We start from the raw sequence: 16,471 nt of genomic DNA, 5'->3' as shown, positions 1-16,471 counted from the left end.
TCTTTTGCGTTATTTTGCTTATACCGAATCTCGAAAAGTTCGTCCCTTCAAATGGCCATATTTCCTGAAAAGAAAATATTACATGGAAACTTGCATTTTCCTGCTAAAGTTTTGCTATTTTAGTTTTACGAATAGTAGCAAACAAGCTTAGATAAAAATTAAATCGGATAATCGCGGATAACGAGATTGCTGGTCTTTTGAAGTCAAAACATTTCAAAAATTTTGCTTAATTTAACTTTATCTCACTATAACATGAAAAACTAATTCTTGTTCAACTAAAATCACAAAAATGTATATTTACTAAAATTAGCATACCTCATAAAATAAACACAATTTTTATTTTTGAAGTATAACTCACAGCAGGCCAGCAATTTAAACTTTCACATTCATTGACAAAAAGTCGAGTTAAAACTTTTTCTCAATTGATATGCTTCCAAATAAAGCTCCGACAAAGTCGATTCAACTTAGTTCAAATTTCCTATTTTTTTTATTTTTTCGCTTAATTACGCATTTATAAATAGAATTTCAAAAGAATTTTTGAAATTCAATGATATACTTTTTTTAATTAATATTTTCTAGAACATGAAAGTAATACACTGTGCGTCGCCGCCGGTAAATAATAGAGCCTACGCCGCCGCCGCCGATAAATTGATCGGCGTAAACCTCTAGTAGCTATCCTTTTTCGTGACGTCGTTCAACTTGCGGTAGTCCACGCAAGACCTAATTTTTCCATCCTTCTTCACAAGTACCACCGGTGAGCTCCATGGACTAGCTGATGGTTCGATGACGCCGCTGTCGCTCATTTCTTGTATGATTTGACTAACAACTTCCCGCTTCGACAGTGGAACACTATGAGGAGCTTGACGAATCGTCCTCGCATCTCCAGTGTCAATTTGATGTTTCACAACGTTGGTGCGGCCTGGTTTGGAATCATCTTGGTCAAATATGTTTGCGTACTTTAGAAGCAGTTACTCTGATAGTCTTTCTCTAGCCCCTCCGTCCATGGCATTATGTCATTTTAAACATCAATGATGAAACGTTTTACTGGAGATGATAACAGTTAATAGCTACTTCATCCTCTTGTCATCTTCCCAATATAGCTCCTTTGGTCAGATTGAGTGGTGGCTTGAACTCATTGAGTACTCCTACCGGAATACGGCCATCTTGCTTAGTCGACTATCCACAATTTTTGCTGTAGCCTAAACTAAGTGGCACATCCATGTTCTTATATCGAATCGTCTTGCTTTACATGTCAATCTTGATGCCTTGGTCGATTACAAAGTCCACTTCAATTATGATTTCATTAACAATCTCTGCCACTATAAAATTGTGTAGTACCGTGACGTTTGCAAATGCTACTTCCCCCATTACCTGGGTGTCATCTCCAATGGCTGTACGCAATCTGGCTGCATGCAATGGTCTTATTTTCTGGTTGACTAAATCCAATCGAAAGATGGAATGAGATGCGCCCGTATCTACATAGCCAGTAAAGGTGCCTTTCCATCCACATGTCCTCTGACAGTAAGATTGCTCGACCTTCTTCCAATTGGCGAGATATAGGGTAGAGTTGTGCTTTTCGTTCATTTCAGAGATTCGGTTCTTTCGTTCTTTTTCTTGTTCTTTTTGTTCATCTGTTCCTTTTTTTCAAGCAAATTTATTCACTGCTGCTCACACCCACGAAAAAAGTCAACAAGTATGTATGTATGAATTTACAATGTTCGCGAACGAGAAGAGAGAAAGAACAACATTAGATAAAACGAACTAAAAGAACAAATAGAACCGAAATCGAAGATCGAGTTCACTTGTTCAGTTGAGAGACCCGGTCAATTGAACAAGTTTAGAACGAAACGGCCCAACTCTTATGGGGCATTCAATTGCGGGAGCCAGCTGTCGCCCTTGCGGCTGACTCGCTTTAGTTTAACGATTCAGTGGACTTGGGGATCTGCTCCTCTCCTTCAGCTCTGCATTTATGACCACCCACATTGTCGGAACTAATAGGGTTGGTGCTGCAATAACGCATTTGACTGCATCATTATTTTTCTGCTGCGTTCCTTCAATGCTTCCAAAATCGTGCCTACCCACTCTGGTCTTTCTACTTCCACACGATGGACCTTGTATGCTGGTTTACTCAAAAGTGAGGCTGTTTCCTGTGTCAATGCATGGGATACCGTTTCAGCAAATGTTGGCTTTGGGTTTTCGTATGTAGCTCGCTTCGTTTCCACGTCCCGTATACCATTTCTAAAGAATTTTTACCCTCTTTGTGTATTCCACGGGTGCGTCCACATTTGCTAGATGGGCTAGTCTTTCAACATCCGACGCAAACTCCTGCAAAGTCTCATTCGCGTGTTTTTTTTTTTTTTTGGTTTGGTTTTGCAACTCAATTTGGTATATCTGCTTCCTATGCTCGCGTCCATAACGTCTCTCGACAGCGGCCATCAATACTTCATAACTGTTACGTACTCTGGAATAGTCTGTAAGATTTCAGTTGCAGGCTCTTTCAATACTACGAAGAATGCAGCAACTTTATCTTCAGCATTCCAGTTGTTCACTGCTGACGCTTCTCAAATTGAAGCTTAAATACCTGGAAAGGAACAGAGCCTTCAAAAGTTGAAGTTTTTACCTTCGGATTGCTCGCTGGAACAGCTGGGCGATTTAGTTGTAACTGCTCCATACGACCTTTTAAATCATCGACTTCTGCCTGAAATTGTGCGATTTTTACATCCTGCGCTTCGAGTTCTGATGATACCCTAGCTTTCTGTGCTTCTAGCTGCGAAGACTATTGTGTGACCTGCAATGATAAGCGTTCCTCATGTGCTTCCAATTTGGATGATGTACGTATCTCCTGCGATTCCAGTTGGGATGCCATGTATGTCTTCTGTTCTTCCAGTTGAGTTTCCATCTTGGTTGCTATACGGTTCTCCTGGGTTTCTAGTTGTGTTTCCATCTTGGATGTTATACATATCTCCTGTGATACCAGTTGTGATGCCATTGTCGATGTTTGTGCAGATATTGCAGCCAATAGCATGTTCAAGTCTGTGCTCGTCACTGTCTGCGGTGTTTCATTTTTTTCTTCCATTTTTGTTGTTGCCTCTTCCCCATCAGGATAAAAGACATACTCCTCCACATTAACTCCTTCCGACTCTATAACCTCTCGTGGTCGTGTTTGAAGTTCGGATTTATAACCGGTTGTATAGCACTTAACTTGGCCATGTCTGTGTTTTCCTCTGGAATTTATTCAACAATTCTTCTTCTGAAACCAATTGTGACGAATTTTTAGAATTTCTGATTATTTTGCACCTTCTGCTATCGTTCTAGACATTTCACGAGCATGGCTTCTAAAACAGTTGTATCTCATGCTTGGTTATTTAGCTACTTATATACATGTATATCTGTAGTTTATGTTTTTCTTCGAGCCATATGCTTTATGTATGTGTGAGTAACAACTTCTGCTCTTAGCTGCGGACTGTTTTTTTTTTTTTGTGTTTCGTGGAAGGAGGAAATGCTCTATGTACTAACCGGGATATTTAAGCTTCACTGCGAGACTCTCCGAGTGTAGGACTCCCTTCTTCCATGAAGGGCTACCCACTAAAACCTAACCTCCCACGGCCCGCACAAATCCCCGTACCTGGGACTGCGTTTAGCATTACTTCGGGTACGGGTGCGTGCTACGTGAGCTCTATGGCTACTCTCACGCTAATGGGCTAGGCATCCGTCTTCTGGTTTACTGAAGTATATACATATGTGCTGACCGTATCCCCTCTGTCTCTTCGGCAGGTCATGTTATTGATGACACTGCCCGGAGATAGGTCGCCAAGTACATCCTCTACCCTCCTTCACTGATCGGAGAAGTGCCCGCATTCGAAGAAGGTGTGGCGTACATCGTCTATTTTCCCACAGTACAGGCAGCTCGGTTTATCAACTTTGCCCATTCTGTGTAGGTATTTGCGGAAGTAACCGTGTCCGGTTAGAAACTGGGTCAGGTAAAAGTCTACCTCTCGGTGTGGTCGCTTTAACCATGGATTCAGTTCAGGGATTAGTTCCCTAGTCCACTTTCCTGCGATACTGTTCATGCCAGCGTTGAATCGATTCTCCTGTCTTATCTTTCTTTCCTCAGCGAGAAGATATATCGGTATGGCTCCCGCAACGACCAAGACAGCTTCAGCCGAGACCGTGCGGTAAGCCGAAACTATTCGCAGCGCCCCTCTGCGTTGGACCTAGGTGAGGGCGACTCGTTTCTTGCAGTATTTAATTGCTTTCGCCCAGATTTCTGCGCCGTATAAGAGTATAGAATCCGAGGCTGATGCAAGCAGCTTCCTTGTGCATGGCTTTGGACCACCTGTGTTTGCCATTAATCTACTCAAACTCGCTATTGTGCGCGCAGCTCTTTCGCAGGCTCCTCGTATGTGATCCGAGAAGGTGAGTTTGCTGTCTAACCTCACTCCCAGATATTTCGTTGAAGTGAGTGTGTCTATTGGCTGGTCCCCAACCGTACATTACGCATGACCTGGTTTAATTTTAACCGTACCAGCTCGCAGCTTGGTGCTGTTATCAAAGCTGCCACGTCGTATGCAAAAGCAACGAGGAAGGTGTTTTCTGGCATGTCTAATCTAAGAAGACTGTTGTAAGTTATATTCCAGAGATCGGGACCTAGTACCGAACCCTGGGCTGCTCCGCCTCTTATTTTTACCTTTTTTGAACCTGAGTGGTTTCATACATTAAATACCTGTCTCTTAAGTATTCCCTTAAAATTTCTAACAAATATTGCGGTACTTTGAAAGTGCTTTCTAGTGCCTCAAGCATGTCCTCCCACCTGGCTGAGTTAAAAGCGTTTTTGACGTCCAACGTGACCAACAACACTATAGGTCTTTCTCTGTGGCACGCCGTCTCGGCTTTCTTGACTGCGTCTATAACTTCTGCTATGGCATCGGTTGTGGAGTAGAAAACCATGTTGTCTGGGAGACAGTCCTCCGCCGTCCTTGTTGTTGTTGTTGTTGTAGCAGTGCTTCACCCCATCCAATAGGTGCGGCCGATCACAAATTGTCATCAATATCCTCTAACGGGAGTCCAAGGAAACTTGCTGTTTCAACAGGGGTGGACCATAATGAGAGGGGTGTTAGAGGCGTTGGTTCCACATTACAATTAAAGAGATGGTTGATGTCATGTGGGGACACAATGCAAGCGGACCATACATTTTTTATATCGGGGTTGATTCTGGATAGGTAAGAGTTTAACCTGTTACAGTATCCACATCGAAGTTGAGCTAGAGTGACTCGTGTTTCCCTGGGGAGTTTGCGTTCCTCTTCAGCAAGTTTTGGGTACTGTGATTTGAGTACTGGATTCACCGGGCAATTCCCGGCATAAAGGTTCGACGCCTGTTTGTGGAGTTCAATGAGGACCGGCTTGTTTTTTTTTTGGCTTCATACGGCTGAGTTCTCAAGTGCCGTATTTCCTGATAATGCTTACGGAGATGGCTCTTTAAGCCCCTAGGCGGTGTTGGCTCATCAATCACATACCTGTTGGGATACCCAGGTTTGTGGGTATTCAACAGGAACTGTTTGGTTAGCATCTCATTTCTCTCCCTTATGGGGAGTATTCGCGCCTCTTTATGTAGATGGTGCTCTGGGGACATAAGAAGACAGCCCGTTGCGATTCCGAGAGCAGTATTTTGGCAGGCCTGTAGCTTCTTCCAGTGAATAGTTTTAAGGCTTGGTGACCATATAGGGGACCCGTAGCATGCAATCGCCTTGCCAATTGCTTTGTAAGTAGTAATGAGCGTTTCTTTTCCCCAAATACTGCCAGCAAGAGATTTGAGGATTTTATTACGGCTCTGGATTTTCGGTACAATTGCGGCTGCATGCTCACCAAAATGTAGATCCTGATCAAACGTCACACCCAAGATTTTGGGGTGTAGGACAGTCGGTAGCGTAGTGCCATCGACGTGGATGTTCAAAATGGTCGATATTTGGGACGTCCAAGTTGTAAATAAGGTCGAGGATGATTTAGTCGGTGATAATGCCAGGCTTCGCGAGGCGAAAAAACTGGAGAGATCAGGAAGGTAGCCGTTTATTCCGTTGTAAAGCTCATCGAACTGTTGAAATATTCGTAATTGAAAGACGTTGCACGTTTGATTGTGCGACATTAAGTCTTCGCTTTATTGAATAAATTATTGTCTTTTATACTAATTTACTTAACCTATACATTCATAAATATCTTAATACTAATAACTAAAAATAAGTACATAGGAAATGGGTTATGCATACATGTACGTTTGTATACAGTCTTTGTATACATGTAGTTTTGTATGCATAACTCCATATATGTAGTTTTGTACAATTTGCAGCGTCAGCAGATCAGTTTGAATATTTTGGTATTTTTCCACAATTAGTTGAATGTTTGTATGTATATTACAATGGGTTGTGTGTTTATATGTATAATTTATTAACTGTGATATGTGTCTCATATTCGGCATTCCGTGCCGTCTGGGTTAGTTCAATAATTGTAATATGATTATTACTAAAATATATTTGAATTTGTTATGCGTAAAGCCGCAAGTATGTTACAGTAGGTGTGGCGTATAATGATACAATACAGTGTGTGACGTATAATGCTACACCATCCACCTTAGAAAAAAAAGTGTTATATAATTGTTTTGTGAACAATTGTATAAGACTTTTTGTCATATTTTCAATTGTTTTGATATTTTATTGTAGTGAAAGAGGTTGTTTGCTTTGCTTTTGATCTGTTGACCTTGCTATTTTTATTGTTATAATTATTGTTTACGTATATTTTTTGTTTTGTATAAGTCCATTTTTTTTTTCAACATTTTAGACTTTTAGATATAGAAAAAATTTTTTTTTTATTTTTTTTTTTAATTTTACTTATTTTTTCAAAATTTTAAATGTAATAATTATTTTTCATATAAAGAATTTTAAAATTTGTTTTGCACAGCCGGTCTTTAAGAGCGTCGACTCACTTAAAAATCGGCATGTTCCTACAAATCGAGTAAATTGGAATATTTATTTTTATATTATTTCCAAGAGAAATTAATTCCTTAATAATAATTGCTATTATTATTAATTTCTAAATTATTTTTAAAGTTCCTACCATTATTTATTCTACCATTACTTATTAATTTATGCAAATCAGTTTCCTATAGATATAATTTTTATTATTTATTTACCTAAGGTTAGAGAAGAAGAAACCTTGCTATTAATATTTTCTAATCTATTGGGGATTGTGAAATAAGACTATTTCTTACTACTATTCAATTCTATTTAGCGTAAAAATATTTCCTATTACTATTTTATCGGAGTTTTCCTAAGATTATGATTTCTATAAACGTTGTTTTTATGGCTGAAACACTTCATATTTATATACATATTTTTAACACCTTTTCATTGTTATATTATTTTATTAGGGTTACATTTATTTATTCGGAAAATTTTGTAGCTGTAGTTGGTGGAAGAGCGAGGTAATTTGTATTTGTTGTAGTAGTTTAGCTGGTTAATGGAAGGAAGGTACAGTGGATGCAAAATTATTCTATCTTTTAATTTATTTTTCTTATTTTTCCAGCAATTTATTTGATCTTATTTGTCATGCGATTTCTACGGCGGCCACCAGGACAGAATCGTCATAAATTTTATGAAGAATTAATTTTTATTTTTATACCGGGATTTGTCACGTGCACAACCTCTTTGGTTAATGCATATATTCTATTTTAGAGAACTATCAATTATTGTTTTACATTTGCCTACTCGAGTAAATAATCAATTATTTTTCACAAATTTGTCCCTGAGGACAACTGTGTTTTTCATATAAATACCAAGTCCTGTATTGGCGGCATTTGTACAACGTGTGTACAGCCTGATAAGTAATTGTCCTAAGTCAATTTTATCATCTACAATCAGGTTTCTTGTATTTCCTACGCTACCATTTTTCTATCCTAAGATGAAAACTAGCGCGACATGTCTTATTGCAAATTTATATAGCGCTTTAACATATATATTTAATATAGGTTCTCTTTGTGACTTTTCTTCATTTTAGTTGTTAATATTGGCTGGGTAGAAAAATTATTTGTATATATTTTTATTTTTTTTCATTAGGTTTTGCCTACTTCCACTGTCCTAGATTTTCCTATTGCTTCATGACTATTTTTGTCAGGAGCCATCAAAGGAATTATGCTAATTTTTTTTTGATTTGCTGTCCGCTTTAGGCAGGGTTGCCTTTACTGTCGATTGTGACATTTTGGGTTTGAATTTATCGCTCTTCTTCAGTTTTGGTTTGGTACTGGTAATGGGTTAGATACGAGTTGTGGCGGGTTTTACCTGCCTAAATTTGTGCTTCATATAGTTTTTGAGCGTCATGGCTATTGTGATGATTAATAGCATGAATACGCAACCAATAATTGCTAACCAAACATCCGGGATGTTCGGAGTACTTTCTGTATCTACCCTAGTTGATGGCTCATACTTGATTATTTTGTTATCTCTTGTTTCAGAGCTTTCTTTTCCTATTTCGTAGCCAGCTATGGCTAACATAATGCCTTGGGCTATTTTTGTCTACCAAGACATCTTGAAGGTTTTAATAGGAAGTTAGATATTTTTGTTTTATAAAATTTTTTTTTTCAGGTGCTACCTAACATTTGGAATTGTTGGGGAACACTTTCCTCATCATTCGCATTATTTCTTCCACCCTGGTAGTGGGGTTTATAATGTCCTCAATTGTGGGTTCCCGTTCCATACCTATTGTCTTCCATAATTTCTTTAAACTCTCTAGTTCTTTGGGTAGGTCCCTAGTGTGTCGGGTATTTTCATCCCACCAATAGAGAGGAAGGTCTGAGGAGTTTCTTTGCATTTTAATAGTAATGGACAGAGTAATTTAAATTTTTAAATTTTATTAAAATGTTCTATGGGATTTCTCTAGAGGTTATAGAAGTGTCCTAAATATTCCAATTTACTTTTTTTTTACTTTTGAAGTAAATTTTTATATTATATTTTTTTTCAAAAGAAATTGTTTCTACACACTTTTTTTTTCAAAATTAAATAGTGCAGTTTTTCTATATATTTTAAAGGAAATTTGTTCAATGTTTAAAAAAAAGAATTTTCAATTAATTTTATTTCCTACTTAAAGAGAGAAAAAAAAAATTCTAAGCAAAAACTTTCGTTTTTGCTAATGGTTTAGCGTCCCTGAGGCCGCTCAATTGATTCTAAAAATGTATACTTAAATATTTATAACTCCTTGTCGGTCTGGATGTAGTTTGCCGTTAATTTGCTGTTGCTGAAGATTTCCAACATTTATTCCACCTCTTTTGCTTATAGTTGATCCGTCATTTTTATTCCAGCTTGCTTACGTTTTTATTTGATCCGTTCTCCTTATTGCCTTTTTATTCCACTTCGCTTATGCGTTTACTTGATCAGTCATCCTTCGATTCTGATTTGCTCCAATTTTCATAACTGATGATTTTGGTTTTAATTTGTTCAGCTCCTGATGATGTTAGCAAAACATTTTTGAATCCTCTTTGTAGCGTTTCTTTCTTTGTATCTTGTTACGTTCAGGACTACTTTAGTTTGGCAGGATCTTTAGTCCTTTCTTTTCAAATTCTTGGCAGTTAGTGAGCTGTTTGTGAGATGGCAGGATCTCTGTCCAGGCAAGATCTAGCGAATTTTGCTTATGAGCAAATTTTCAGCTAAGTTAAGATCAAGCTGGCAGGATCTTCTCCAGTCAGAACGTTTTAGCAGTTGTGCTGATTTTTGTTCTGAGCTGGCAGGATCGCCATGAAATATTCGTAATTGAAAGACGTTGCACGTTTGATTGTGCGACATTAAGTCTTCGCTTTATTGAATAAATTATTGTCTTTTATACTAATTTACTTAACCTATACATTCATAAATATCTTAATATTAATAACTAAAAATAAGTACATAGGAAATGGGTTATGCATACATGTACGTTTGTATACAGTCTTTGTATACATGTAGTTTTGTATGCATAACTCCATATATGTGGTTTTGTACAATTTGCAGCGTCAGCAGATCAGTTTGAATATTTTGGTATTTTCCCACAATTAGTTGAATGTTTGTATGTATATTACAATGGGTTGTGTGTTTATATGTATAATTTATTAACTGTGATATGTGTCTCATATTCGGCATTCCGTGCCGTCTGGGTTAGTTCAATAATTGTGATATGATTATTACTAAAATATATTTGAATTTGTTATGCGTAAAGCCGCAAGTATGTTACAGTAGGTGTGGCGTATAATGATACAATACAGTGTGACGTATAATGCTACACTGTGGGCCCAGTCCTGTGGCCATTATTGTGCAGTCATCGGCTTAAGAAACGATAGTAACTCCTTCCGGTGGCGAAGGTAGTTTTGATATGTAGAAATTAAACAAAAGTGGGGATAGGACACCACCCTGTGGCACCCCTTGTTTAATTCTTCTTGGCTTTGATGTTTCGTTTCTGAATTGCACCGGCGACTGCCGACCACCCAGATAATTTGCGGTCCAGCTTTTAAGACAAAGGGGAAGGGTAGACCCTTCCAGGTCTTGCAGTAATGTGCCATGGTTGACCGTATCAAAAGCTTTTGATAGGTCTAGCGCAACGAGTACTGTTCTATGGTGGGGCTTCTGATTTAAACCACAATTTATCTGGGTGCTAATGGCATTTAGCGCGGTGGTGGTGCTATGGAGTTTTCTAAAGCCATGCTGATGACAGGATAGCTGCAAATTTGCTTTGCAGTAGGGGAGCAAAATGGCTTCAAGCGTCTGGGCTACTGGCTTTTAAGCATCGGCATGGCTATGCCGTCTGGGCCCACTGCTTTGGATGGTTTAGCATGGCCGATGGCATCCTCAACCTCTTTGGTGGTGATGGTAATCGGAGACGTGCGTGTCTGCTGATCCTCCGTCTATTTTTGTCGACCGTAGAATATTATATATTGTCGGCAGAAAGCGCTCGCGCATTTTTTCGCATCCGACAGCACTTTATCGCCAAAGGCGATGGAAATTTTGTCATTGTGCTTAGACGGATTCGATTGGGACTTTACGGTGGACCAAAGTTTACCTACACCGGCAGAGAGGTTACAACCGCTTAGGTGTTCCTCCCATTTCGCCCGCTTGTGTTCATCCACAAGCAATCTGATGTGTTGGTTTAAATCCCTTATTTGGGGGTCCCTGGGATCGAGCTGTCTTATAAGGCCACTTTCTCTCGCTAAATTTGCGGCCTCCGCCGGAAAGTGATGCCGAATTTCGGGAATTCTACCGGCGGGAATGAAGCGAGCCGAGGCGGATTCAATGACCTTGCGGAAAGCACGCTCCCCTTGGCGAGCATCAGTCGGGATTGGGAGGGCAGCAAAGCGGATGTCTGTAAAGGATTTGTATTCGCCCCACTTTCCTTTTTTTAAGTTTATGAAAGTGCGTTTTTCTGTGACAATGAAGTCGGCGGTATGCTCGAGTGAAATAAGTATAGGCAGGTGGTCGGATGCCAATGTTACCATCGGCTGCCAGTTGACGCAGTTTACGAGTCCTGCGCTCACGATAGATATATCCGGCGAGCTGTCACAGCTTCCTACCATACGTGTGGGGGCATCTACGTTTATTTTGCAGAACGTCGTTTCTTCTATTTGATCCGCCAACATCTCATCCCTACTGTCTGACTGCAAGTTTGAATGTCATAGATCGTGATGGGCATTGAAGTCGCCTAAAATAATGCGATTATTGCCATCGAGTAAGGCGCTGATGTTAGGGCGGTATCCACTGGGGCAACAGGTGGCAGGAGGGATGTAGATGTTGATGATTTCTAGTTTTGCATCGCCTGACCGGACAGATAAGCCTTGACGTTCTAAGAGAATGCCCTGCGGCCGATGTCGGGATCAAATAAATGATATTGCACTCAGTGGTGTAAGATAAACGCGAGGCCGCCTCCATTTCCGCTCTCACGATCTCTTCTGTAGACATTATACCCAGACCAGGTCTGCATAGCAGATCTTGCTGTGAGTTTAGTCTCTTGAATCGCGGCGATGCGGATGTTGTGCCACTTCATGAAATCGACTATCTCCGTGATCTTCCCAGTTAATCCATTACAGTTTAACTGCAGAATTCTGAAGTGCAACGGGGGAGACGTCGTCACTGTAGGAGTAGGAGATGGGTGACTACGCCTGGGTTGTGAAAGGCTAGGACGCAACTGCTGTTGTGGCCCTGGGACTGGACGTCATTGGGTAAGCATTGGGGTAGCCGGTGTAATTGGGTTAGCGACCTGGCAACATGGCGCAATGAAACTCGTCGGGTGGTTGCCGTCGCAGAGACCAGAACATCTAGGAAAGTGGCACCACCCAAGGCAGGAGCTGCATTGGGCGGATGTCGCAAACATATATATTCTGTGCTGGCAAACGGGGCAAACGGGGGTAGGGACTAAGAGTCTATTTCCCTGACCTATACGATTGCCGGCGGAAAACAGAGGGAAGAATAGCGGGGCAGGGGCTGATGCTCGGCATTGCTACCGACTCTATTACGGAGATAGTAGTTATAAGTGGTAGCAGCCGTTTGAGTTGTTGGCGCCGTGGGGCGCGAGCAGCAGCGGGTACTTATTGTGGCTTGCTGAGCAGCGGAGCTGCTGGAAGGTAGTGGGAGGGGAGGGGGGGGGGGGGCGTAGGCGTAAACTACGGGACGCCCTTGGGCGTGAACAGCAAGGAGCCACAAAATATTTATAAAAGTTACGTGGACGTCGGGGTTTTGGGATCAATCCCAGAACAACCTGTCCGATGCAGCCATCCCTTACATGAGACACACTGAAGAGAGTATGACCGTCCTAAAAAGATTCCTTTCCGGCAGATGCAGCAAAAGCATTTCTCAGGACCGGGGTCAGGAGACGGACCCGGATTGGGTTCGATACCTTCCCGGAGCAAGAGAATATGGAGCACTCCCGCTGCAAGGAGCTGCTGGGAGGAAGACAATTTATGGGAGGAACGCAACAAATTAAATGGGACGCAAAAAATTAAATGGGGTTACGCCGTCCTCTAACGCTCTGGTGAGGCGTTGCTTCAGGAGACTCCATCATTTTCCCTGCTGTGACCAACATGCATAGGGGACGGTAGGATGATTGAGAGTTGGGATCTCCTTTCCCTTTTGGAATGAGAACCAGTCGTGCTGTCTTCCATATGGTGGGGAAAGTTCTTTCTTCGAGGCACTTGTTGTACATGTGCAACATAAGTCCTGGGCAGTTATTTGCAGCTAGCCTAATTTCCGCCGCGGGTATTCCGTCGGGCCCAGGTGCTTTTCTAGGTTTCATTGTTCATACGGCAGTTTTAAGCACTTCTTCTTGAAATGGTTCCACGTTGCGGTCTTCATGGGTAACGTGCCCGTCCTCCCTAGGCGGTTGGGTGGGAAACAGGACATTCACAATGTATCTTATTTGGTTCTCGTCCATCAGCTGGCTTGGCGGACGGAGCTTCTTCATTACTATCTAAGAGCTTTCTTCTCTCCTTTGTATGCTTCCGACTTTTCTAGAGTCTCAGCCTTCGCATCCTGTGACATATTTTCCGCAGCTCCCCGATTGCGCTCTTCCACCAGTATACCTGCTGTTTACCCCTCCACATTCCTCTCCGTGGCATAGAGAGATTGCAAGCGTGGCGAAGACAGCGCATTGTCTTTTCAATCGTCTCTTCCGTCGCACTGGAGTTGTTGATTATCCGTCGGGCATTCGCCAGTACTGATGCGGAGAACGTGGCGGAGTTGACCTTGGATGCGTCCCATGCTATTGTTTTGCGTGACCTGTTCGGAATCTGCCTCTGACCGGGATCGCTAAGGTGGAAAGTGATGTAGTTGTGATCCCTTCTGCAGATTTCCACCTTTCAGGGGACATCTGTTCGAAAGGACTGCTCCCATTATCTAGCGCCACAGTCAGGGACTGCTTGTCTTAGCCTTACCTCCATTTGGATTAAGTTCTCCTTCAGCAGCTTTCGAGTTTTTTGCTTTCGGGGTAGTGGCGACCTCACTATTGGAGTCCATCTGTCTAACAGATTTAGACCCCCATGTCTTGTCTATGTGGCTGGCGTTCCCCGCGGCCTGGGGATTGGGTGAAACATTGCCTTTCATTCCGCCGCTCGAAGCTTCTACCTCCTCGCACCGGTTGCAGTACCGCATCAAACCTCTTGAATTGCCTTCGACCTACTTCTTGCGCTACACGGGTTCACTCTCCAGACCTCTTGGTTCGACCACTGCTCCAAAACGTTGGACACTTCATAGTGCTGAACGGTACTGCGAGAGAACTCTCTTATTTCCCACTTTCGTTCCCCGAGTCCGACGCATTGCTCTTCTTTTCTTTTTCTTGCGAATCCGTCTCCTTCTCTCGTCCTCCTCATTAACATATTTCATCTTGGTCGCAATCACACCTGCTCCGCAAAGCGGACTCAGCGGTCTAATATTAAATATGGGGAAACATCGTCCACGACAGTAGCGTCTCTTTCTATGGTAAGGACATCGTTACTTCCCAAGGCGGCCCTGTATCTGCAAGGGTACGTTGGAATATAGCCGAATATACCGCTGCAAATCGTCCAATAGGCACGGTCCGCATAACACCCTGGATTAGGGGATTGACTGTTCTTGGGCACCCACCGCCCGCCTATTATGTGGAACGGCGTACATGCAGACCCTAAGCAGCTCAGCCACATAGTCGGGTGCTATGGAGTTCGGATAAGCCCTCATACCATCGGTAAGGTGCCTACCCTAGTGAGATAATTCCATCAAGTTAGAATAATACATAAATATAAACAAATATTAGATTAGTAGATTACTTTCTTCATCCGGCTTTCTACTTATAAAATTTTTTCTTCCGCAGGTTCAGCACTTGAGAGAAGTCCATTGCCGCCTTCAAGGTCTTGTAGAAATGATACCTGCAGACAAAAACCGTTCCAGCAACATTGGAGTAATACCGCCAAAGTATTTATAGCTCCTAGTTCTGGTTTTCAAAAGAAAAACGAGCATGCTTTTGATGAACTACATGAAAAGTTTCGACGCATAGTAATGATAGATGTTATTGAGTACAGGTATCAACAACAGCTTAACTGTCAGCCTCTCATTGAATTGTGATTGTGATATTTATGTATATTAGGGTGGTCCTTATTTATCTTATATACAATTTTCCAGTTTCACCCCTTCAAACGGTAATAGCAAGGCCAAAAATGACACCTATAAGTTTTGATTGGGGTTTGAGATAGTTAAGAGGTGTCGCCATAAGGTTAAAATTAAGATTTGAATCCAGTTTGTTTGCTTATACCGAAAATCGGTAATACTATAGTTGGCGACATAACACTCATCATTGTTGGCTCCTATTGCAAACGGTTAACACGTGTTGCAAGGGGTTTAGGTACAGATTACGCTGTGAAGACTCAATATATTTATAAGGACCTCTCTAATTTGTATACATAATTATGTATTGCGCTATAGACAAAGTCGTAGCCGGGGTTAAAATTGACTTTTTATAGCAGTCTTCTATCTACTATGAAGAGAGGCAGGAATTTTTTGGACTAATACGGTTTTGTGTAGAACAAATAAACTAATATCTTTATGCACTGTAAGTCATGTTGGTTAAATTTTTATCTTCATGATCCAGAGATATTACCCTCTACTGACAGCAGAACTTTGGCATATTTTTTAGTGGTTTCAATGTTAATAAGATGAAATACATAATTAGATTTATTAGATTGATTACAGGTGAGTGTACATGAAAGTGTATTTATGTATGTGCAACTAAGTGAATTATGCATTAGTGAATTATGCATTATGCCTTGCTGTAAGCAACATCTGGAAGGAATGCCTGTCATGCACATGTAGGCTAGGTTAGGTTAAAGTGGCCGCCTACGCTGTCCAAGCGGAGACTCACGTAGGCCATTGTGGCCCGTTCTGATACCACGAAGGAGCCCTTCCCTTCTGTAGAATGTGTTTCATACGCCCAACAAGCTAAACCAGTGCGTTCGCCTAGCACTGAATTTCGTTTACATTTACGAATTCTAGCTCCGCAATGCATCCAAATATGTGTCTATGGAGACATCAGTACCTCGTCTCTACAGGGCGGGACAATGGCATGGATAGTATTCTACGCTTTCTATCTCTTCCTCTTCCCTACACCAGCGGCAGAAGTCATTTGTTTGTTGGCCCATATGAGCCCTTGGGCCAGATTTGCCTGGACACCCTACATGTGGGCTCCATGGCCCATTCACACAGCCAGCAGGGGTTATAGTTTGCAAGCTGGTGCCTTCCCTTGCTAGCTCATTAGCAGCGCAATTTCCCGAGATGTAACTGTGGCCTAGGACCGATATTATGCTCAGGTTGTATTTGTAAGCTAGCTTGTTTAGAGCTTTTCAGCACTTTAACGCTACTAGTGACGCTTGACGCTGCATCACTACATTGCAGGGACTTTATGGCAGCTTGGCTGTCGGAAAAAATGGAAAAAGGCAGGGTAATTATATAGAGTG

The 16,471-nt window shown here is 41.5% G+C and overlaps 1 protein-coding gene across 2 annotated transcripts in view; it reads left to right on the top strand.

The window, feature by feature from the left end:
* IPIP (Inositol phosphatase interacting protein) overlaps positions 1-15,574 on the top strand; it is a 245,389-nt gene extending 229,815 nt beyond the window's left edge. For both annotated transcript variants that reach the window (XM_067765977.1, XM_067765975.1), the window contains one exon: positions 14,836-15,574. In XM_067765977.1, the coding sequence (XP_067622078.1) occupies positions 14,836-15,086 (251 nt within the window). In that variant the 3' untranslated portion in view covers positions 15,087-15,574. The remainder of the gene's footprint in view (positions 1-14,835) is intronic.
* The last annotated feature ends 897 nt before the right edge of the window (positions 15,575-16,471 follow it).

This window comes from Eurosta solidaginis, chromosome 2 (assembly GCF_040869045.1).
Source record: "Eurosta solidaginis isolate ZX-2024a chromosome 2, ASM4086904v1, whole genome shotgun sequence".
NCBI lineage: Eukaryota > Metazoa > Arthropoda > Insecta > Diptera > Tephritidae > Eurosta > Eurosta solidaginis.
Note: the sequence above shows the minus strand (reverse complement) of the source record. Positions and strands in the feature narration are given on the sequence as shown.